General features: G+C 36.9%; 1 protein-coding gene across 1 annotated transcript in view; it reads left to right on the forward strand.

The window, feature by feature from the left end:
* Positions 1 to 24,476, forward strand: part of NDFIP2 (Nedd4 family interacting protein 2) — a 66,183-nt gene extending 41,707 nt beyond the window's left edge. The window contains exons 5-8 of the mRNA XM_059684938.1: positions 6,653 to 6,777; positions 16,804 to 16,870; positions 19,943 to 20,048; positions 21,262 to 24,476. Of these exons, the coding sequence (XP_059540921.1) occupies positions 6,653 to 6,777; positions 16,804 to 16,870; positions 19,943 to 20,046 (296 nt within the window). The 3' untranslated portion in view covers positions 20,047 to 20,048; positions 21,262 to 24,476. The remainder of the gene's footprint in view (positions 1 to 6,652; positions 6,778 to 16,803; positions 16,871 to 19,942; positions 20,049 to 21,261) is intronic.
* Positions 24,477 to 25,620: the final 1,144 nt, after the last annotated feature.

Consider the following 25,620-nt stretch of genomic DNA (forward strand, 5'->3'; position numbering starts at 1 on the left):
AGTTTAGTGAACCTTGTTTGTTTTCTTAGTTTTAGTTCAGCTAATAGTCCTTTAAACTGATAGTACATTTCCCACATATTTTGATTATGAGTCATGTAAACTTTGATTCCTTAATTAGAAAAGAAAGAATTTAAATATATTGTACTGTGTGTAGTATAAAAACCTGTTTTTTAGGAATAAAAATGTTATTTGACACTATCTAATTATTTGACTCAGAGCTTAATTATTACTCCTCCATTTCTGTAGTTCACTAAATCATAATCTTCTTATTTTTTTAGATTTGAAAACATTTTACTAATGTAACAGTGATGTAAATGCATGGTAACCTAGACACTTGATTGACTTTATTTTTGGCTGCTGGTGATATATTAATTAATGTAAATGCAAGTATTTATATTAATGTATATAATGGAAATTACCTGACTTGTTTTAATTTTTTACTGGATTATGTTTCTACAGTTTATATTTTTATACTATTTCATAGTCTACAAATATTGCACTGATATTATAAAGTTAAATTATAAATTATTATTTATCTTTATTTCCTTATATATTTTTTTCTGGTGGCTAAAGGCCAGAGCTTGAGCTTATTTGCCTTAATGAGCATAGATTTATTTGTGTTCACTACCACCTAGTGGCTGTTCTACAAATTGCAACTTGCTATATTTTCCATGCTTAAACTATCTAGCAGTTGTTGTCTAAATTGTTCTGTTATCTATTTCTAAGGTTCAGAAATAGATTTTCTTTTGTGTGGCTTAACTTAAGCATTTTAGGTTCTATAAGTTGTATAAGTAAAACTACAGTAAATATCAATTATAACATTTCAGTTAAAACTTTTTGTTGGTTTAATTCTTGCTATCTGTTTTCAATGTCTACATTTCTTTCTCTTATCACATGAAACCCTATAAAAAGTTTTACCCTTAAATATGATAAAATAATTGCATGTTCATGTTCTGAAAATGTAAAGAAAGAAATGTATGTATCCCTGATAATGTTCTAGCTTCTATAATCCCTTGAACTGTCATTGCAAAATGCCTTTTACACACCTAACTGCCTCTGATCTTATATTTAACAGGTTTTCTCTTTGAGAGAAAGGAAGTAAGTTATTTATCAGTTAGAAACTAGGAATTAAGATTTTTATCACTGGATAATTGACAGTCTGTGGAAATGAACCTGAACTCTATTGCTTAAGAATGTATTGGGCTCTATCTAGAAATTGTTTCTTCTAAGGTTGAGCCTTTTGTGTCATGTGTGAATCTTCACTTCAGTGTGCTATATTAATAATTATTTCCATTTTAGATGTGAAGATCACATAACTAAAGAAATATTAAGTTAATTGTGCCTTTAAAAAGAATTAGAAGAGTGTTTCGCAATGTAAATTCTGACTTGTAAGAAATTACCAAACTCTCTTCCAAAGAGGCTGTACATTCCCACCAGCAGGGAATGAGAATTCCTGTTGCTCTGATACTCATTGACATTTAGTGTTAATGTTAAAAAAAAAAAAAAAAGACATTCCAGTAGATGTGTGGTGGTATGTCATTGTGGTTTTTATTTGCATTTCCTTAACAATTAATGATGTTGAACATTATTACTTAGTAAATTCCTTTGAGCCCCTCCATGGACAAGTCATGAAAGTTACAGTTATTAAAGGGGTTGTCTGAGCACCACACATATGAAAAACAGTATATTAATGATTTGTTTTGTGCATGCAAAGCTGTGGGGTTTTTAATAGGTTTTAGATGACATTTCACATTGTAAGTGAATCCAGAGAGAGAACATTTAAGCATTGCAATCATATCTTTAAAAACTCACAATATTTGTGAAGTATTAAATTGTATTGAATTTGTTACATTTAAAAGAAAAAGTTTTTAATTTAATTTTCTATAATTTAGTGGAAATATCTTAAAACAATGTCTGTTTAAAAAATAATTTTTATTACTTTTTAGAGAGAGCAGGGGAGAGGGAGAGAGAAACATCGATGTGAGAGTGAGACATTGATCGGCTGCCTCCTGCACCCCGCCTACCAGGGATGGAGTCTGCAACCCAGGCTTGTGTCCTGACCAGGAATCGAACCAAAAACCTTTTGGTGCATGGGACGACACCCAGCTAACTAACTGAGCCACTGTTGAGGGCTAAAACAATATCTTAATACATTGCTATATCATGTCTTTCTAAATGGCTGATAGTTTAAACAAAGAGCCTAGATAAGACAGAAATTTATCCCTGTGTAGTTCAAAATTAAGTATAATGAAATTGATTATTCTTTGAGAACCTATTGTCTTAGAAACCTTGTGTATTTATATGTGATGAAATTTTTCCCGTGATCAAATATTAATAAGTTCCCAATGTTTGCATATTTATCAAATATGCATATATATCATCTATGATTTTCATTTGTTTATTTTCAAAACAAGTATCAAGTTTTTTTAATTTTAAAATGTTTATTTTGAAATACTTTAAAACCTAGGAAAAAGGTTGTAAAAATAGTGCAGTTCCAAACTTTTATCCAGCTTTTCCAAGTCTTAACATTTTACATGACTTCAGTTCAATAATCAGTATTTGGTAATTAGTATTAATGAAATACTAACTGGTTTACAGATCTTACTCAAATTTTGCCAACTTTCTCATTAATCACCTTTGCCTGATCAAGAATCTAATCCAGGATTACACATTTTTTTTAGTTTCCATGTTTCCTAAGTCTGCTTTAATTTGGAGGAGTTTCTTAATCTTTTCTCTTGTTTCTTATGACTGATTCTTTTGAAGAATACCAACTAGGTGTGTGTGTGTGTGTGCGTGCGTGCGTGTGTGTGTGTGTGTGTCTGTCCTTTGTCTCTTTCTCTCTTTCCAAAAATACCACAGAAATGATGCGCCCTTCTCAGTGCATCATAACAGAAAGGAATGATCTAGTTATGTCTTACTACTGGTGATACTCTCATCAGGTTAAGGTGATGTCTGCCAGCTGTCTTCACTATAAAGTTACTATTTTCCCCTTTTTAATTAATAAGTATCTTATGGCTACTGAAAATTAAAAGTATAGTCTTCCTAAACTTTTAATGGATAAACTGTAGCATACAAAATTACTTTCGAGGTTATCCTGATAACCTTTTTGGGTAGGTGGGAGGTATAGATGGTAAAAAGAAACAGAATATAGGTAAAAGACTTGGATGTTTCAATCCTGGCTATACCACTTACTTGCTTTATGACTTTATGTGCAGCTTAATTGTTCTGAGTCTCAATTTGTCTTTCTGTACAGTGGAATTAACTTGACCTTGCCCTTCTTAAAAAGCTAATGTGAATAACAAAGGAGTGAAAATATATGAAATGTCATAAATTATAGCATTCTATTAAGTGAAGGTGGTGATAATGTTCTCCTTCCCCATCCTTACCTGAGAACTCACCTTTTAGCTATAATAAGTAATATGATTTAAAATGATTTTCAAATGTCATTAACTTGTCCGAACCTGCCTAATTTGCTTTCTTACAAAGAAGGGCACGCTGAAGGTGAATGTGGAGAAGTGTAATCGGAGCAACAGTAAGCATTCTTTACCAACTTTCCTGAGTTTATTGCCTTGCTTCCCTGCTGCTTGCTTCCCCAAATCTTACCTAAGGAATATAGGCTACCTAAGGTTGTTGCTTCTTTGGGTTTTACCGTGGGCCTTGTTATAAGGGGAATAGGTGCCCTATGCCCTTTAAGCTTCCTTATTTTACCCTAGGTTTCCAGGGGAACATGCATGAATGACATAGAGTTGAAGGAAAAGTATTGTCTTCTTTCCTAGGCATGTATAATATGTTCTCCTGCCTCTACTATATGTTGTTTCTTTTGCAGATTTTACAGGTCTATGGTTTAGTGTACAGTTATTAAATTCTCTTTTTTGCCAACTCTGACATGTCATAGAGGATCCAGAATTGAATCCAGAAATGATTCTGTCCTTAAAGACCTATCCTGCTTTACTTCCTATCTTACAGGCCAAGGGGCATAAAAGTGAATCAGTCTGTGCTCAGGTGGTCACTGTTTTCCTAGTGCTTAAACCAGTTAAAGATGATCAAGTCATGTATTTGTCTGTTGGGTCTGCCATAATGAAATATTGCACACTGGGTGTCTTACAAATGGAAATTAATTTTCTCCGAGTTTTGAAGGCTAGAAGTTCAAGATCAGGGTGCCAGAAATTTTGGTTTCTGGTGCAGAATCTCATTTTGGCTTGCAGATGGCTGTCTTCTTGATGTGTCCTCACATGGTCTGTCCTCTACATATATGTGGTGAAAGAGCTCTCTAGACACCAACCCTATCAGATTAGGGTTCTACCCATATAACCTTGTTTGATCTTAATTACTGTCCTGAAGCCCCTGTCTCTAAATACAGTCACATAGGGGGTTAGGGCTTCAATTTACAAATTCTTTGAAGTGGCACAGTTCAGTCCATAACAAGGTATTGTATCTGAGCATAGTTTGTAGGAATCGATACCACTGGCAGATAGCAAAAAGAAAACATGATGGTTTAGTAAATACTATTTTGTTCTTTTGGATTTTATTCCTAATGAGGGTGCAATATGTATAATAGATATTGGTAAGTCTGATTTGAAGAAGCTAATTGACAGTATTTGAATATACTGTATATGCAAATGTAAAAATATACTTTTGAAATATTTTGCTGTTTTGGATTTTCTCCATCAATGCGTCCTATGTTTTAACAACATGGCATGCTTATAAAATGATAGCATATTTACAGCATACTGGGATAAAGGAAGAAGTTGGTCAAGACTCATAGCAGTCTGTCCTCTGTCCTAGCCCTCACCCGTCTGCCCTGAGGCCTGAGGAGAGAAATATATCAGCCTGTCACTAACACATATGTGGCATATGTAGGCAATAGAGTTGGGAATCTCTGCTGCTACTCATTGGTATAAATTCTTTATTTTAAATAGATATAAAATTATTTTTGATTGGTTAAGTATTTTTTGTTTTCCCCTACAGCTACCACAGATATTAGCCAATTAGGTGTAGAGCAGTTATGTCTAATAGAATATTCTATGATAGTGGAAATGAAATATTCTGTATATCAGCTGACAATATGGTAGCTGCAAGCCACATGTGACTCTTGAGCACTTGAAATGTGGCGATTGCAATGGAAGAACTAAATTTTTAATTTTATTTAGTTTTAATTTAAATTTAAATAACCTCTTTTATAGAGGAGGATATGTTCCTGGGGCACAGTTCCTGCACAGTAAGAAGCAGTGTGGCTGGTGACATTGGATAGCACAGATATGGAGGATAGCAAAATACTGATCGATATCTAGGTTTAAAAAAAGTAGAAAGTTAAATAATCTTTATTTCCAATAGTGTCTCCTGAATTTTTTTTCTGCAGAAAAGAGGACCCACTCTATAAGGTGAAGATATTTTATATGGCTAGTAATGATAGCTAACACTTAGGCAGCTACCATGGGTGAGGTTCTGTACTGTGCTAAGCTCCTTACATTCATTATGTCACTTAATCCTTTTATCAGCCTTCTGAAGTAGGTACTTACAGATCAAAGAACTGTGGCTCACAGAGGTCAGCAGTGAGTCTAAGGTCACATATCCAGTAAGGAGCACACTGAGACTCAAATATGGGTCCTTTATTTCAAAATGGATTCACCTATGTCAGAATGGTTTTGGCTACATGTAATAGAAAACCGCTACTCAATTGTTTTAAATAGGAGATTATCCCACAGGACAAGAAGAGCATGGATGAGCAGTCTGAAGGCACAGACGTATCAGTGTTGTGGCTCTGCTTTCCTTTGCTTTTCTTCACTCTCCCCCACTTGGAGTGAGAGTTTAATCCTCAGGCTGATAAGAGATCCCAGCAGCTGTTCAAGATATTATGTCCAAACATCCAGAGGAAAAGGAGGGACCATTTCTTCTTTTTTTTACATAAAAGTAGGCAATAGTATAATAATCTCCATGTATCCATCACCCAGCTCCAAAAGGGATCAATTTAGAGCCACTGTGACTTAATCTGTATTCCATCCTCCTTTCCCTTGCTATGTTCTTAAGAACCAAGGAATGTTTTTCAAAAGTCCTATTTAAAAAAGAAAAATTGGAAAGGAGTTTTGGCCTCCTGTGATTTTTCCCCCCAGACTACTTGGGACCCACCTTTTGGGGTTAAGTGTGGGATCCAGCCTTCCGCAAGGAGTCTGTAAAGGTGGGTGGGTTCCTGTGGAGGAGTACAACAGGTTTTGCCAGAGAGGAGGAAGAGACAGTGAAGAATATCTGTCTGGGAACCATCTTTTATAATTTATTTGGCTCAGCTTTAATATTGGCTGATTGGTTGACTGACTGCTGAGGCTGGGCTTCTTGGGTGGGATCTCATGGAAGCTACATTGTGATGTGGTTTTTATCTGGTATAAAAATGTTTCACCCATTGTGATAGGCTTTAAGGAATTGATTCTTATTGATTAAACTAACAAGAAACCAAGCTTACTCATTTGTTAATGTCTGATAAATAACTTACATTTGCAAAAGGTAAACTATAGTCTACAAAGAAGGCTTAATTGGTACAGAGTTAAAAAAGAAAAGGGAATTGCTATTCCCATTGAGCAATAAAGTATTGCTAATATCAATCTCTGTTTATTTGTTTCCAAAGTATAGTTTTTAAAAGAACTATTTCTCTTGCTTTTAGTGGCGTTTATTTTCAACTGGCTTGGATTTTGTTTATCCTTCTGTATCACCAATACCATTGCTGGAAGGTATGGTGCCATCTGTGGATTTGGCCTTTCATTGATCAAATGGATCCTTATTGTCAGGGTGAGTGTCTTGATAATGTCTATCATTTTTATCTTTAAAATTTAAATATAGGAAATGTCCTGTGTAGTTCATAAATTTTATGCATATAAATTCAATTATTTCAAGACTTATTCTTCTAGACTTTATTATTATAGTGATCTCTGTGGTGTGAAAATTTATAACTGTATTTATATGAGAGCTTGCTGGTATAGTAGTCCCTTCATCTGCAGTTTTGCTTTCTTCGGTTTGTGTTATTTGTGGTCAGCCATGGTCTGAAAATATTAAGTGGAAAATTTCAGATATTTTGAGAGAAAGAGAGCAAGCAAGCACATTCATATAACTTTTATTAGGATATATTGTTATAATTGTTCTATTTTATGTTGTTAATATTTTACTCTGCCTAATTTATAAATTAAACTTTATCATAGGTATGTATGTATCGGAAAAAAACATATTATATGTAGGGTTCAGTGCTATTCAGTTTCAGGCAACCACTGGGGGTCTTAAGACAGACATATCCCCTGATGATAAAGGGGGACTACTGTATATGGAAAGAACTTTGAAAGCAGAAAAACTTGTTTGGACCTCATCTTTTTTATATCAGGGTGCTAACTTTAAGTTTTTAAATTCTTCTGAGCTTTAGTTTCTTCATAATAGGTTGATAATAGCTGCCTTTCAGGATTTTTGTGAGGTATGGAAATAATATAATTAAGCTCCCATGCCTACTTGCAGCACAAATACATGTTCTGAGTCACATCACGGCTACCACTATTTTGATATAGTGCAGGCATTTCTAAGTCTGTTAAAAAATAGTTTCTATTAGTTAGTAAAATTATCATGGATTTAAATATCTTCTTGCTCTTTATGCTTTTTTAATAACCTAAGAGCTCAAAAGTAAAATTATAGGCTTTTGAAGTGTTGTCTATCAGAACTCACCTTTTCTCCTTTATGTTCCTGCTAAGTCTTCTCATTTTCCTGTTGTTCCTAGAAATCAACCTCTGTCTGCTGCTTATGTACAAGACTAGAGGCTCGGTGCACAAAAATTTGTGCACTCGGGTAGGAGGGAGGGTCCCTCAGCCCGGCTTGCGCCCATTTGCAGTTCAGGACCCCTTGGGGGATGTCCACCTGTCGACTTAGGCTCACTCTCCAGGGGATCAGGCCTAAGCTTGCAGTCAGACATCCTTCTGGCAGCCAGGGAGCCCTCGGGGGATGTCCGACTAAAGGCTTAGGCCCCCAAGGGATTGGGTCTAAACTGTTAGTTGGACATTCTTAGTGCTGCCACGGACGTGGGAGAGGCTCCTGCCACCACCTCTGCGCTGGCCAGCCAAGGGTCAGCTTCTGGCTGAGTGGCACTCCCCATATGGAAGTGCACTGACCACCAAGGGGTAGCTCCTGCATTGAGTGTCTGCCTCCTGGTGGCCAGTGCACATCATAGCAACCGGTCATTCTGCTGTTCAGTCAATTTGCATATTAGCCTTTTATTATTATTATTATATAGGATGTTCCTATTTCCCCCTTTTTGTCCCCTCTACCCAGCTCTTGCCCCCCACTTCTCTCTGACCATCACTATACTGTTGTCTGTGTCCATGGGTTGTGCATATATTTTCTTTAGCTAATCCCTTCTTTAAATTCACTTCTTTAAATTTTTATTTTCAGATAAGTGCTTATAAATGCACTATTATATATTTTCTATTATATCACTTAGAATTAAGATATCCTTTAATTGAACCCTTGTAAATTTTAGCACAATTTAATAAATTATGCTAGAAGCAATTAGGAGATTTTTCATGTAATGCAGATATATTTCAATTAATATTATTAATTTTAATTTTTTAATATTTTAATTTGAAATAATCTCATACATGTAAAAAAAAACTATAAAATACTACAGCATATTATATGAACCCTTCACCCAGTTTCTTAGATGTTAATAATTTAAACATAACCATTATACAACTAACAACATTTGGAATATATTTTTCTTATAATCTCTTTAATGTTACTTAATCCATTTACTTTGTTTTTGTTAATCTTCACCCAAAGATATTTTTCCATTGAATTTTAGAGAGAGTGAAGGGAAAGGGAGAGACACATTGATTGGTTGCCTCCTGCACATGCACTGATAGGGACTGGGGATCAAGCTAGCAACTGAGGTACATGCCCTTGACTGGAATCGAACCTGGGACCCTTCAGTCCACGGGCTAATGCTCTATCCACTGAGCAAAACAGGCTGCAGCTTAATTCATTTACTTTTAATCTGTAGGTGTCTTTATATTTAAAGTGGGTTTTGTTTGTGATTCACCCTCATAATCTGTCTTTTAATTGGTGCATTTATGCCACTGACTTTCAGAGTGCTTACTGATAGAGTTACTGCCATATCAGGTGGCTTCTGGGGCTTTTGGAGCCCACCTGCGATCTGGGATCGGATCCGATCATGGGTGGCATGCAGGCGGCTTCTGGGGCTTCTGGGACCCACCTGTGGCCTGGGATCGGATCCGATCACGGGCAGCAGGCAGGCAGCTTCTCGGGTCACACACGGGGTCCTGGGTGGTGGCTCGCACTCACGCTGTCCTGCCCTGCCTGCAGTATGCAAATTAGCCGCCATCAGCATATCACGCTGATTAGCCAATGGAAGGTGTAGCGAAGGTACAGTCAATTACCATGTTTGTCTATTATTAGATAGGTCTAGAGGCCCGTTGCACGAAGATTCGTGCAATAGGCCTTCTTTACCCTGGCTGCCAGCACCAGTTTTCCTCTGGCACCTGGGACCCAGACCTTCACTCTGGCCACCGCCTTCCATTTTCGCTCTGGACACAGTCTTCACTGCGGCTGGAGCCTTCAGTCTTTGCTCCTCACTCCAGCTGGAGTCTTCAGTCTCTGGCCAGAGCTGCTCCTGTAGCTCCTTCCGCCCCTCCCCCTCCCCCTCATAGCTTGATCTCTGCTTCGCCTGCAAACCTTGCCAACGGGTTCCTGGGTCCCGGGGGGCCGCCTAGCCTGCGGCCTGGCTTTCTGATCATGATCACAATCATGATCATGGGCCGCAGGCAAGGCGGCTCCTGGGTCCTGGGGGGCCGCCTTGCCTGCAGCCCGGCTTTCCGGCGGCTCCTGGGGTCGCACACGGGGGTCTGGATGGCGGCTCCCAGTGTCCCGACCTGCCTGCAGTATGCAAATTAGCCGCCATCTTTGTTGGCAGTTAATTTGCATATCACGCTGATCAGCCAATGGCGAAGGAAGCGAAGGTATGGTTAATTACCATGTTTGTCTATTATTAGATAGGATAGTGTGTAGGGAGAGAGCAAGGACACCTCCTTTTCTTTCTCCTATCTCAGGAACTTTTCTAGTACTATTGTTACCATAATCTCCCACCAACTCTTTACTTTTGCCTCTTGAAGGCCCTTTTTGGCTCCTTTTTACAAAGCTTTTTTCCTGGTTTCCTTAGGATAAGGCCCAGGAAAATTACCAAAAGTACCTTTATTTATTGTTTTAGTAAGTCTTTTTAAAAGTTACCACACATTTAAATGCAATTAATAAAACATATACTTTCTAGTAATCAAACTTATTTAAACATAGATTTCTAATTGAATGAATCCAATCCTCAAATTTCCAATAGAATCACAAACCTAATATGTCAGCTGCTCTTAAGTGTTTCAGACACTTCAGTTATGCACCTACATTATCAAATTGATTAAAACATTACTAACTATGCCCTAATGACTCAGTGGATAGAACGTCAGCCTGTGCACTCAAGGGTCCCAGGTTCAATTCTGGTCAAGGGCATGTACCTTGGTTGCGGGCACACCCCAGTGGGGAGTGTGCAGGAGGCAGCTGATCAATGTTTCTCTCTCATCAATGTTTCTAACTCTCTATCCTTCTCACTTCCTCTCTGTAAAAAATCCATAAAATATATTTTTTAAAAAATTACTCACTACAAAAATATTTAAACCATGGATTTAATGTATTTCTTCATTATTTTAAAACCTATTTTATCACTTTTCAGGGTTTCAGTAATCTTACCAGACTCTTTTCCTGTTAAGACCAAATTACAGGTTTTGGTTATTAATAAGTTGACTCTTAGTTGGGACCTGTGGATTGGCTTCTTCTAAGATGTTAAAATTTGAACCATTGTAGGAATAGCCTTTTGACAGATTTTTCTTCTAGTTTCATTTTAAAAAAATATAAAGTGGGTTCCAACCTAGAGCATAGATCTGTTAGGTGTTATGAAACATAAAAAGATAGACAATTCCTATCCTTGCAGAAGTTATTATGAAAAAAACAAGAGTTGGAGCTAGGTAAGTCCAAACTTGGTTATATTAGTAATAAAATTAGTTAACTATTATTCAAATGGTATTTCTCATCTAAGTTAAAAAACTCAGAAAATAATTTGAGGACATTTTTCTCATTTCAGCTAAAGCTGGCAAATTTTTAATATCATCATAGATTCATAAAAAAGAAATTAGCCCAGCCCTGGCTGGTTTGGCTCAATGGATAGAGCATCAGCCTGTGGACTGAACGGTCCTGGGTTCAATTCTGGTCAAGTGCATGTACCTCGGTTGCAGACTCCTCACTGGTCCCTGGGGCTCATGCAGAAGGCTGCCAATCGATGTGTATCTCTCACATTGATATTTCTCTCTGTCTTTCCCTCTCACTTTCACTCTCTCTAAACATCGGTGGAAAAATATCCTCGAGTGAGGATTAAAAACCAAAAGAACCCAAAAAGAAATTAGCCCCTTATATGCAACCTATGCCTTTAGGGCATTAGGTCCTAATTCTCTCATAGAACTCTATGTGATTAGGTGGGGGAACTTAAATTCAAAGACTGGAGTTTCTCAGAGTTCTGTAAGGTATGTATTAGCAGCCCTACCTGGTTTTGCTCAATGGATAGAGCATTGGCCTGTGGACTGATGGGTACTGGGTTTGATTCTGGTCAAGGGCACATGACAGTGTTGTGGGCTTGATCCCCATTGGGGGGCATGCAGGAGGCAGCCAATCAATGATTCCCTATCTAATAAAAGAGAAACATGGTAATTAGCCGTACATCCGCTACCCTTCCCATTGGCTAATCAGGGCGATATGCAAATTAACTGCCAGCAAAGATGGCGGCCGGCAGCCAGGCAGCTTGAAGCTAACATGAGGCTTGCTTGCTTCAGTGACGGAGGAAACCAACGTTCCCCGCCTGCCTTGCCGGCCTCTGAGCTTGCAGTTTGAAACATTGTCACAAATATAGAAGCTAAACAAAACCCCAGAAACCTGCATTCAGCCAGCCGGGATATCAGAGCTGGAGTTGATTCAGAGTTTCGATTATAGAACCCAAACAAACCAGATACCTGCTTTCAGCAGCAGAGGCCTCAGAGCTGGAGCCAGAGCTAAAGCTGGCCCAGAATAAAAAAGAAAAGAAAAAAAGGAGCAGTTGGGAGCTTCAGTCACCCGCCAGCCTGAAAACAGCCCTCAGCCCCTCACCCAGACTGGCCAGGCAGCCCAGTGGGGACCCCCACCCTGAAGGGTGTGTGACCAGCTGCAAACAGCCATCATCCCCTCACCCAGGCTGGCCAGGCACCCCAGTGGGGACCCCCACCCTGATCCAGGACACCCTTCAGGGCAAACCAGCCGGCCCCAACCCATGCACCAGGCCTCTATCCTATATAGTAAAAGGTTAATATGCCTCCCAGCACCGGCATCAGCGGAGCCGAGAGGACTCCTGGCACCGGGATCAGCATGACAGGGGGCAGCGCCCAAACCCCTTGATCGCCTTGTGGCTCTGTGTGTGACAGGGTGCGGGGCCACAACCTCCCTATCCACCCTGTTCTGTTCATGACAGGGGAAGGCGCCCCAACCCCCTGATCAACCCTGCTCTGTGCCTGATAGCGGGGAGCTCCCCAACCCCCTGATCGCCCTGCAGCTCTTTGTGTGACAGGGTGCGGCGCTCAAACCCCCTGATCGGCCCTGCTCTGTGTGTGACAGTGGCGGCGCCCCAACCCCCTGATTGGCCCTGCTCTGTGGGTGATAGAGGGCGGCGCCCCAACCCCCTGATTGGCCCTGCTCTGTGTGTGACAGGGGGCGGTGCCCCAACTCCCCTATCGGCCCTACTTTGTGAGTGACAGGGGGGAGCTCCTCAACCCCCTGATGGGCCCTGCTCTCTGCGTGACAGGGGGGAGCTCCCCAACCCCCTGATGGGCCCTGCTCTCTGCGTGTCAGGGGGGAGCTCCCCAACCCCCTGATGGGCCCTGCTCTGTGCGTGACAGGGGTCAGTGCCCCAACCCCGTGATTGGCCCTGCTCTGTGTGTGACAGGGTACGGAGCCCCAACCCCCCTGATGGGCCCTGCTCTGTGTGTGACGGGGCAGCGCCCCAACCCCCTGATGGGCCCTGCTTTGTGCGTGACAGGGGGTGGCGCCACAACCTTCCCATTGACCCTGCCTTGAGTGTGACAGGGGGCGGTGCCCCAACCCCCCAATCGGCCCTACCCTGAGCGTGACTGAGGGTGGCATCGCAACCTCCCGATCTGCCCTGCTCTGTGCATGACAGGGAGCGGTGCCCCAACTCCCCAATCGGCTCTGCTCTGAGCCTGACCAGGGGCTGCACCTAGGGATTGGGCCTGCCCTCTGCCACCCGGGAGCAGGCCTAAGCCAGCAGGCCGTTATCCCCGAGGGGTCCCAGACTGCGAGAGGGTACAGGCCGGGCTGAGGGACCCCCCCCCAAGTGCACAAATTTTTGTGCACCAGGCCTCTAGTGTTTGTGTGTGTGTGTGTGTGTATATGATACAAGAAGGATACTTTTTAAATCTTTTGTATCACTTTGTCACGTATACTAGAGGTCCGGTGCACGGATTTGTGCACCGGTTGGCTACCTCGGCTTGGCCTGTGGGGATCGGGCTGAAACCAGCTCTCTGACATCCCCTGAGGGGTCCCGGATTGTGAGAGGGCGCAGTCCACGCCTAGGGACCCCACCAGGGGTGCACGATCAGGGCCAAGGAGGGGCCACGGGAGGGCTCCAGCGTGTGTACAGGCCAGGGAGGGATCCAGGGGGTGTCCAGCCCATCTCTCCCAGTCCCAATCAGCTGGACCCCAGCAGCAAGCTAACCTACCGGTTGGAGTGTCTGCCCCCTGGTGGTCAGTGTGTATCATAGCGACTGGTTGAACGGTTGAACGGTCAGACACTTAGCATATAACCACTATGCTGTACATTTGAAACTAATATATATAAAAGCCTAAGTGACCATTACAACCGAATGACCAACCAGTCATTTTGATGCACACTGACCACCAGGGGGGAGACGCTTAACATAGGAGCTGCCTCCTGGTAGTCAGTGCACTCCCACAGCCAACCCCCTGCGGTCCCTCCCCCTGGTCGGCCAACCTTCAGCAATCGCTCCACCCCTGGCCTGCCAGCCCCAATAGGCCCCTCCTACCCCCCGCCAGCTGGACCTGATTGGCCCCAATCGGGCTGGCCAGCCAACCTCCCACGGTTCCTCCCCCCGGCCAGCCAGCCCAATAGGGACTGGGTGAGGTGGCCCCAATCCGCTTGGATCTCTGGCCAGGCTGAGGGACCCCACCCGTGCATGAATTCATTCACTGAGCCTCTAGTACAAAATAATATTGAATGTAAACTGTAATCAAAAAATTAAATTTTAAAAATATTTTCTGTGAAATAATAATAATAGCTGCCATTCATTGGTGCCTTTCAAGCTGCTACCCTAGTGGTGGAGCTTAGAGTGAGTGAGTCTGAGTGAGTCTGAGTAAGTGCATGCACCTGTACACAGGCTCTTTAAGAGAAACTGGCTGGGACTCCAGCAGCCCTCCATCTTATTCAGCCGCAATCCACACTGGTTTTTACAGTGAGAAATTATGGGGACTTCTCTTCCTAGTACTGGAACCCTGGACTGGGATGTCTGGTGTGGGGTTGGGACCCCTCTCTCTTTATGGGAGACCTCCACAGCTGAGATATCCCTCCTGATTTTTATCCGCCACCAGCCCGTACATGTCTCTACTCCTCCTATCATTCTCCATGTGGCTCTTCTTTATATTCTTAGTTGTAGGACTTCCATTCTGCTAGATTTCAAGCAGCTCTGAATGATGGTTGTTCTGTAGTTTAGTTGTACTTTTGATGTGGTTGTGGGAGGAATCGAGTACTGCATTTTCCAGCTTGTTCTCAATTCAGTGTCTCTTCTAATTTTGTAATGCCTCCGTACTTTACTTTTATTATAGTGCTCCAAGCAATAAATTCCCCTTAGAGGTCAGTGCTGAGAGAAAGGTTTTCTCCAAAAAGCTTGAGGGTTTCCTTTTATTAGACAATAAGTAATTTCTAAGTCATACTGCTGCCTTCTTTTTTATTTGAGTTGCATGAACTTCAGATTTATTGTATCTTTTGTCCAAGATTCTGATATTATTTCTACCTAAGGCTTTTGATGTTTTTATTATTTCTTTCATTCATTCATTCATTATTCACTTTGTTAATTCTCATTCAAGGATATTTTTTCCATTGATTTTTAGAGGGGGGCGGGGACACAGAGAGACAGAAAATAACATTGGAGAGAGAATCATTAATTGGTTGCCTCTCGTATTCACCCTGACCAGGAAGTGAACAGGTGACCTTCTAGTGCATGGGATGATGCTCAACCAACTGAGCCACACCAGCCAGGGCTACTTTTTTTATTTTTAACAATAGCTTGACTCAACCCTATAATTTGTAGTGTTTTAACACATTTTGATAACTCAGTAATGAACCCAAAAGCTTATTTATCTTTTTTACATAGTGAATTTCTTTGACTTCAAGGTGAAGGTAATTATATTCTTTTCTTGGGAGTAAATAAAAAATAGCTTTAGGTAAATATTTTGGGTGAAGAATGACATTGTTCTAATTTTCTGGTTGCTTCTTGCTATGTAACATTATGTATTAAATATGTTTTAAAATGATCAAGTTAAAAATATATTGCTTTGATTCTTTTTCTTAGCCTATAAAATCTGTATAAAAACCTTTTCTTTCTAATTATTGCTTTATTAAAGGTAGTTTAGTGCTATACGTTACAAGCTATATTTTCCCAATTTTCTAGTTCTCCCTTCATAGTACATATTTTAAAGGTATTAGAGTATGTGGAATTTGTATCTTTAATGATACTAGTAAATTTTTAACCTTTGAAATTTCTGACACTCTAAGCTGAGAATTTATATCATGGTTCATTTATAAATTATAAATACTTCCTGTAAAAGTACTTAAGAGGCTTTAAAAAACAGATTAAAAAACAGTTATTTTAAGTGTTCAGATGCTAAAGGATAATAGGGAAGAATTATCTGAAGTAGCTCTGAAGAAAATTAGATTGAAGTTTTAAAAAGCTTTTAAATAATAAATCTTGATGATTAGAGTCTAATCAAGGAAAAGTACCCATGTCCAGTATCATCAAACCCTGCCTTCCAACTGCCTTTTCATATTCTCATTTCAGAGAAACTATAAAACTGCCTACCATGGCCACTAATAGGAACTGTTGAAATGCCACTTCAAGGCTCATTTAGCTGTTCACAGCTCACTGTTGGGAAAATAAAATGACTAATGAGTTGGGGTCTTTCTGTGCTTGGTATTCTTGGCAGTAATTAGCAGTCGGGGGTGTACAGAGGGTCAAAAGCTCTTCCTTTTAGAGGTCATCAGAACATGTCTGTCTGATAAGATTAAACTAATGTGGCTTTGGTGCTAATATCTAAAGTAGGGGGTCTCTGTAATGTATTTGGGATGGTAGTCATGGCTTTGAAAGATTATGAAAAAGGATCTAATGTGAACTCTTTAATGAGAAAATGTTGTATTTACCCTTTTTTTCTTATAAGCAGATGAAAATTGATTTTTCCCAAAACATTTTATATATGTTTATTACATATAAAAGGGTTTTTTTCAGATAATTTTATATGTATGTCATTAAGTATTTTTTTTCTTCTCTAATTTTCTTTTTATGCTGCTTTTAAGTGCTAAAGATTATTTGAGATAAATCATTCTGAAACTGAGACTAATCTATGATTTTCACATTTAAGTACACAGACATGATTAATATATTTATGTTCACTCCATAGTTTTCTGATTATTTTACTGGATATTTCAATGGACAGTATTGGCTTTGGTGGATATTCCTTGTACTTGGTAAGTTTATTCTTAATGCATTTTACTTTGATTAATTTGTATTTAGTTTAACTTTGATATTTCCTAAAATTTTAAGGTGTAAATACATTGTGTTACAAATTATATGGAAATAAATCTACTGTAAATTTCTCATGTCCAGATACTTCATCATGTCAGCTATTCATATAATTCTACATAGTACTCCAGGTTTCTTAGATTGGAAATTCAGAGCCATTCAACTTAAGGACTCACTGGTTTAATGACAATTGAATGTTACAAAACCTGAAAATCCTAATATGGTTAAAAATAATTGCCTTCAGTATTTATCTTGGAAAATATACATACATAATTTCTTTTAATGAACATAGGAAATGTTGAGAGTAGGATAGTTGGATGTTCTATCCTGTTATTTTTGGATCACTGAAACGTTCTTTATACTTCTGAAATGTACTCTGCATTAGTCATTAATCAGCTAGACATAAGGAAAGGTTTCATGCCTAATGATCACTGTACTTCTTTTGAGTTGTCTCCTTACAAAGCATGTCTTTTATTGGTATTGATGAATTTTGGACATCCAACTTTTGTTCTCCTGTGTTTTTCATGATGTATAATTAAATTAATCTTAAAATCACATTATACCTTTAACCCACATTTCAAATTCATTTACTGACATGAAGTGTACATTTTGTTTCTACTTAGGTTTAAAAGCCCACATTTCTATAGTAGAATAATTGTACCAGAAAATAATAGCATTTCAGTAGGTGGCAGTCTTCTCCTTGAGATTTTATTTAGTCCTGCTATTGGATCTTTAGGATCTTTGGGGACATAACTTCTTAGTGGTCAGTTAAGGTCACAAAAGATCCTGGATTCTTTCTCTAGTAATTATAGTGAAGTTATTATTCTAGTGTTGTGATTTTGTCGGGGAGTAAGACTCATACAGGTTTCAGCCAGTTTTTTATGTTGTTAGTTATATTTTGACTGCCTTCTGTGGGTTTTTTTTTTTATTGAGTTTCTTACTTAAAAGTAAGAAAAAAATGTATAAAGTTTATTATGTAGTTAAGCATATTAATTGAGTATATTTGCTTATATGTATTACTAGAGGCCCGATGCATGAAATTTGTGCAAGAGTAGGCCTTCCTTTCCCTGGCTGCCGGCTTCCCTTTGGCACCCGGGACCTGGGCTTCCCTCCGGCCACAAGCAGGCACCTGGGACCTGGGCTTCCCTCACAGCCCCCGCTTTGTCCGGAAGGATGTCCAGAAGGACGTCTGGTCTAATTTGCATATTATGCTTTATTATTATGGATTAAGAGATTGAGGAATCTTAGAAAAACAACTGTGGGTTAGAGTGGAGTGCAGAGGACATCCCCAGTTCCACATCAGAGTCATGATTTAGACTTTAGGGCAGTGATGGTGAACCTTTTGAGCTCGGCGTGTCAGCATTTTGAAAAACCCTAACTTAACTCTGGTGCCGCGTCACATATAGAAATTTTTTGATATTTGCAACCATAGTAAAACAAAGACTTATATTTTTGATATTTATTTTATATATTTAAATGCCATTTAACAAAGAAAAATCAACCAAAAAAATGAGTTCGCGTGTCACCTCTGACACACGTGTCATAGGTTCGCCATCACTGCTTTAGGGGAATGTGAAAATTTACTCCATGATAAAAATGTTGCTCTCACATACACTCAAGAATGTTGAGCACTTTGTAGAACTCAGAAACAATAACTGCTGAGTGGTTTCTAGGTATTTTAAAAAATGCTTCACCAGAACAAAATGTCTTAGAAATAGCAGCTTCATAGCCAAAAAAGAGATTTCACAAATAATTTCGGTTTACATTTTTTAATAATACTTTTACATTTGGATCACAGTGTCCATTATCTTTGAACAGCATCTGGAAGGACGTGCAGTGGATTCAGAGTGCGAGTCACAAATAGAAGGAGTTAGGATATAGGAAGCAGATGGGATCAGATTTAGCTGAAATTTAAACCACTTGTTTAAGTCATTGTTTGTATATCTCTTCTATCTTACCATTTGTTTTTTTGTTTTTAGTGCTTTGATTACTTGGAGTTGGAGCACAAATTTAGTTTGGGACTTCGCATTTTAAACTAACAAAATCTTCCTCCTTTCGAGGAAGGTTGCATGCATACATGTCTTCGGTTTTTGTTTTTGACCCCACGATTACCTGGTTACAAATTTACTGGAGTTAATAACTGTTTTTTCTTAGAATTATATGCTTAAGTATATTAAAATTTAAGTCTACTAATAATGTTACTGCTTTTTATATTTAACTAACATTTTTCATCTGAAACTTTGAAGCATTTCACAGGTGTTTTTTAAAATTAATTATTAAGATACCTGTGATGTAAGTGGCTATTATTTAAAAATACTGTTTAACTGAAGAGAACACTGAGATAGATATGAGATTACTAGAGTGCTGCTTTCCAAGTCTTCTTTCCTGATTCTTTTCTTAATTTTTATTATAAATTCATCTTTTATTACTTAAAAAATAAGAACTAGTATTTAAAATTATTTACATAATGCACATATCTTTAAATATAGATTTCACCGATGACACTGCACCCTTGATATTGCTAGACAGGCTTATTAGTGTTATCCCACAATTATTATCATTAACATGCATACATTCTCTCTTGAACACTATTTTATGTCAGTAAATATGTCTTAGTTTGTTTAGTAGCTATATTAATTGAAAATTTGGTAAAATGGGATTTTTATAAGTTGAATCAGTTTAAGTACCTTAGGTAACTTTGCTATTTAAAGAAGTCAATTAATAAATTTATATTTTTGTGTAATTCTGGATTTTCATGGCTGGATTTGCTTTAATTTAATTTTTACTTTAGTTATATTTAGGATTAATAAGTTGAAATAATTTTTAGGTGGCAGTAAAATTTTATATTTCCTGATGATGGAGTTATCATTATAATGTTAAATATACTATGGAATGAATAAAATCCTACAGATAAGTTTCTTAAGCCAAAAGGATCTTGTTTATAATTGTCTATTTTAAATATATCATGCCACCTTTCTGTATAAGAACATAATATATTTGTATTGTTTCAACCTCAGGCCTGCTCCTTTTCTTCAGGGGATTTGTTAATTATCTGAAAGTCAGAAACATGTCTGAAAGTATGGCAGCTGCTCATAGAACAAGATATTTCTTCTTATTATAGAGGTAAGACTTATTAATATGTTAACTCTTTTTATCCCCTTTATTTATTTATATTCCCCAGATACATACTCAATGTTTAATATGTACTCATGTTATTTACTCAAATATAGCATATTAAATATTTTATTCTGTTAACAATCAACTTATTTAAATGTAATATGTTGTGAACTGTTAAAGATAATTTAGATTTGTAAACTTGAATTTCATAAATTTAATTTTTTAAATATATAATGAGTAAACTGAAACTTTGACCACAGGATATGAATGAAATAACCTCTAGCACAAAATTTGAAGGCTTGAAACAAACCATGACAAAGCACTTACACAGAAGGGATGGACATTTTGCATAAAACAATGTGAAATCCACATAGACATCTGGTTAAAAGAACAAAAAGCAAATCTGTGATTGAAAAGCAATTTCCCATGCACTGATCTTAACAAACTGGATCAAGGAATTAAAGGTGTATGAAAAAACTAGGAGCTCTGTTATTGTTTTCTTAATGCGTGACAGTTTGTATCAATAATGAAGGCTACAACTTGAATAAAAGGAAATATAAAGAAATGAGCAGAGGTGTTTTAAGGTATTTGAACTGCATAAGCAAAATATCTGCTAAAACACTTACCTTCTGGATTTATCTACAAGTACAAAATGTTTCTAAGTTGCTATATATACTTAATAATCTTTTAATAAATTGTGTGGTTTGTAATTTGGTTGCTTAAATTTTATTTTTAACTTAAATGAGTTTTATGTAAGCTACTATACTTTACTTATTTCTGCTGGAGAATACAATGGGTACAACTGTATTTCTGGATCATATTAATGTATCATTTTAAATGTTCCATTAAGACCTCCCTCCCAAAGATGTCATATTTTCTCCTTAATCAGTAAAATGTCTTTGCACACAGTGACATTAAGAATTTGTCAGTTTTGACTGTAAGATAAATGCAAAGTAATTTTACAAATTTAAATAATATTCTGTGAGTATTCAGTATGATTATTTTGTGTGCATTTTCAAGAGTCTAAAACATAATATAAAAGTTTTCTAGATGGTCTCCTAATCTTTAGAATATATTTTGATAAATGCTACTCTATGTCATTTTTATTAAAAGAACATTGTATACTTGATATAGTACTGCTATAAATGGGTTTTTACTGTATTATCATTTAGATAAATGCAACGTAATACATTTTAAGACATTCTTTCTTTGTCTCTAGACTGCATCAACCAGACATTCCTTTCTTACATCAATGTGAAATTTCCAGATCATCTTGTAAACCTACAACTTTAATAGGATAGAAGACTACTAATAACAGAAGACAAATTAGTTAAAAGATAGAGCTTCAAAATTGGATGACAGGGTGGTTTATGCTTAAAAGCCACTTCTGTTCATTCTCTTAAATATTTATATTTCATTTGTTTTGTGCAGTTGCATCTGTGCCCCTTCAAAAGATTTGCATATACTTGAAAGACACCATAAAGTTGTAGCAGTAAAGTACAGTCACATTTTGTTAATCAGTGTTTGATGTATTTCAAAGAGTTGAGTGATAAACAGTCTTCTAGCATGTAAATGCCATTGACTTCTGACCTGACTTTTAGTATAATAAAAATGAAATTATTAACCATGTCAAATGCTTTAGTTTCTGGCTCTCAGATTTATCTAGTAACTACACATGAAACATCCTTTGGTAAATATAAAGTCTTTTTGAAACCTGCAGTGCTGATTAGAAAGGTTGTGTCAGATTTTTGAACATGATTTTTACATCATTATTTAGTAAAGCTCTTTCTGTAAATAACCATGCATAAACTACTTTCTGCATTGTTTTATTAGAAAATTGTGTCTAGATATCTTTTCATTAATTTTAAAATAAGTGAACTTAATATATATAGGAAATTTGGATGTTAAAGATAGAGTTTGTTTTAGGACAAATTTTAAGAAAATATGGGTATTCCACATATCCTTTATAAGAAAAAAAATTTAAGGGACTTGCCAATTTTAGGGATTCTCAAATGAGAAGCTTGGTTTTTTAGCATTGACCATCTTAAAGATTCTTATAGGAAACGATTGTATTAGATATTTATTTTATTTCATTTAAGGCATTTTTGAAAATTAATTTTTTGAATATGATTCTCATTTGCATTTGTCTTTTAAAAAGCCAATAAAAGTATATTTCAGTACCATTGTAATAATTTTTAGATGTTTAATTTGTTAAATTTAGCAAGTAAAAACTTGTACTATTAATAGCTTCTTGCTTTGTGATTGTAGGGTTAACTTGTAAAAATCATAACCTGATATGCAAAATATGTTTTCAAGTATGGAAATGTGTCTGTGGAATATGGGGGTGTGGGGTGTGTTTGTGTGTTGCAAGAGTGTGTGTGTCACCATTATTACAACTGGAATCTACTTTACATTCATAAGCTACTACATTTTGCAAATCATTTTGTGCCTCATTTATTTTTATTTTTAGTTATAACTTTGCTTTTGAATGTCAACATTAAAAATAATGGGAATTATATACTCTTTTAAACTTAAAAATCATTTAATACAGGTAAATAGAACATATGCATACAATTGATTGTTTATTATTAGACATGACTACTACAAAAAGATACACCGAAAACTATTCAGGGACATTTTCCATTATGAAAAAAAAAAATGATTATGCTTTATACTTTCTTTTGTATTTATCTGTATTTTCTGATTTATTTTATTGTCTTTGATAATAAAACATACATTTTTGTTTTTGCTAATTGAGCCTATTTTTTGTTTGCCCTCATTCAGTACCCTCCCCTGCATAGAATTGTATTATTGATTTAAGTGCCTGTGTTACACCCCTTGAAGTAGAACAATAGCATGGGATAAAGAAAATAATACTTAATTTAGTTGCCTGATTTTGAAATTAATTAAAATTAGAATGTACTAATAAGAAATGTAAACTCATGCTAGATCCCTTATATTAATTTCCTATAGATCTCTACTTTGTCTTTTAATAATTTTTAAATGAAATTAGGCTATGCTGCATGCTAATTTTAAATTATTAGATCAGATAGTTGGTTTCTGAGTATGTATGTGTCACTTTTGATCCATCATCAAAACTTCACTCTTTGTTTTGATTTTTGTTTCACCAAATCATAAGATTCAAGTGTGTAGGTTATCTAATTTTCTATAATTGGTACAATTCAGTGGTAGGCTTAAATCCCATCACCCACTCGGAGGAACCAGGATATTATTTTTTAAAACCTTTACACCCCCTTTCAAATTTATCAGATCCTATACATTTCACTTCATTTCCTGTGAGCTTGGATAGAACAGCTGCTGGTGTGTTTTGGGGACATATCCACCTTTGTACTATGCCTTAAAGATTAAAAATCAAAACCTTGTTAGGGTGTCTAAATTTTTGAATGAATGTGAACTTGGGCTTGGAAGTTAATGAAAAATTTTATTAAATTTCTGTTATATTTGAATAAGCTAGTTATGGCCAGATAATCCATTTTTATGTGTTTATGAAATAAACTAATATTAAGATAAAAATATTTTTCTTTGTTAAGGATAGATTTTAGAAATTTAAAAGGATAGACAAATCCTATTGTATTCAGTAAAATGAAAATTGTTTACTAGGAAAAAATACTAATCTCTAGCCCCCTTTTTTTTGAGTCTATAAGATATATCCATTGCCTTTCAGATTGTTTATGATTTTCAACCTGTTTAAACAATATTTCCAGTAAAACCTCTCCTAACAGGAAGAGTGGAATCTAAAGTCTATTTGCAGAAAAATTCAAGGTTCCTTAATTTTTTTTTCCCAACTGGTCTACACTGTCCCCTAAAGCACAAAAGTAATGACAGTGCATTTGATACTGTATTTAACTAGAGTGATATATTTCCTGAACTTCCTCAGAACAGTCCTGGTTATTTCCATTTTCTCATCTTAAATAGGACATCTTCTCACTCTCAAATTGTCCTAATTTGGAGGATAAATTATATGATCACCTTGTATATAACTATACTGGACTGAGAAGTGACCGTCTGAACCCCTTGCCTTTTGAGAGAAGAAACTGGAGTATTAGGGCAGAAGACAATTATTGTTATGGCCTTTCCTAGCCAAATCATTTGTCCGGTTTGTAGAACATATGTAGTATCTTTTTTTAAAAAATAGAAATTGTTGTATTTGAGTGGTTCCAGCTTATGATAAATAGGAAACAATGAGCTTTATATTTTTAAACTGCTGTTAAATGTTATTTTAATTGTTTAGTATTGAATTCTTCAAATAGACATGTGGAATATTAGTGTATTATTTTTTAAAACCTCATTCTTGATAAAATTCAACTGTTAGTTGATATTGTGCCATCTACTATAGGAATGTCCTTGCCCATATATAAAATATGCTGATGTGTTTTACTTATTAATAAAGTTCTAATGATGTGGAAATATGAACCTGTTGATGTGTCCTTTTGAAATCAGTTTAATTCACAATATATTATCACCACGTTGGCCTCACTAAAATATTTATATGGCAGACCACACAAGATTTGTGAGGAGAACAACTTGCATGAAATTAGGTTGGAGTATGCAACATTAACTTGTCTCTGTAATTTATATGTTAGGAGATAGATTGCAGTTTAATTTTAATAAATACAAGAAAATCAACTTTGTGAAAATTATGTTCATTTCTACTTTGCAGTAGATCAGTGGTCACCACAGGTAAGATCTGCTTTGGGACTTGTTTTCTTATTTGGGACATGAGACAAAGTATAAAAACTTCCCCCAGGTTTTAAAACAAATAAAAAAAACTCATTTCATCATAAAAATTTAAAAGGTAATGTTTGTCTTAAACTCAACATGTTGGCTTGTTTTAAGCTTGCTTTCTTGATGTCTTCAGGCTAGCTTTCATTTTTGTTTTGTGAGATTGAGCTACTTGCTTCTAAAAATCCCACTTGGTTTTCACGAAAACCAGTTAAAAAAAAATCCATTAGCTAAATAGAAAAGAGATGGGTTATTACCCTTTTAACAGCTTAGGTTATAATAAACTGAAATCACACACTTCTGGTTCACAGAATCTTAGAAGTTGCTTCCCTATCTCTCATGCTTGTAAAAAGAAACATATTACTTCCCCACACCTTTTCTGTTTGCTTTAATTAAATCAACACTTTTACCTTCAGTGACACAAGAAGGGGTATAGGCTGTCCTTCCTTAGAACGTAGTTTTTTTCTTTTAGCCTTACCAGAATCATAGCAAGGTCAGCAAGTAAAACAAAAGTTTGCCAAAGCTCAGAAGAAATTTGGAGGGCAGCCTCTGTTGTTAGAATACAAAAAGTTAAAAACAAACAAAAAAACCCCCCCCAAAACCAAAAAGTTGTAAATAATCTTGTTGGAAAGCATGAACTCTTCAGAGGTGCAAGAACAAACAGTACATGTGCATAAATACCTTATATATGTGGAAATAAATTTATTACTCCTTTAGCATCAAACTTAGATTCTTTCAGACATCTGAATTCCTGCATAATGATTTGGTTGGCTTTTCACTCCATGGGACTTGGGCTCTAAAATTTTAATTCACAGCTTATTCCTTCAGAGATAAG

This window comes from Myotis daubentonii, chromosome 2 (genome assembly GCF_963259705.1).
Source record: "Myotis daubentonii chromosome 2, mMyoDau2.1, whole genome shotgun sequence".
NCBI classification, from domain to species: Eukaryota; Metazoa; Chordata; class Mammalia; order Chiroptera; family Vespertilionidae; genus Myotis; species Myotis daubentonii.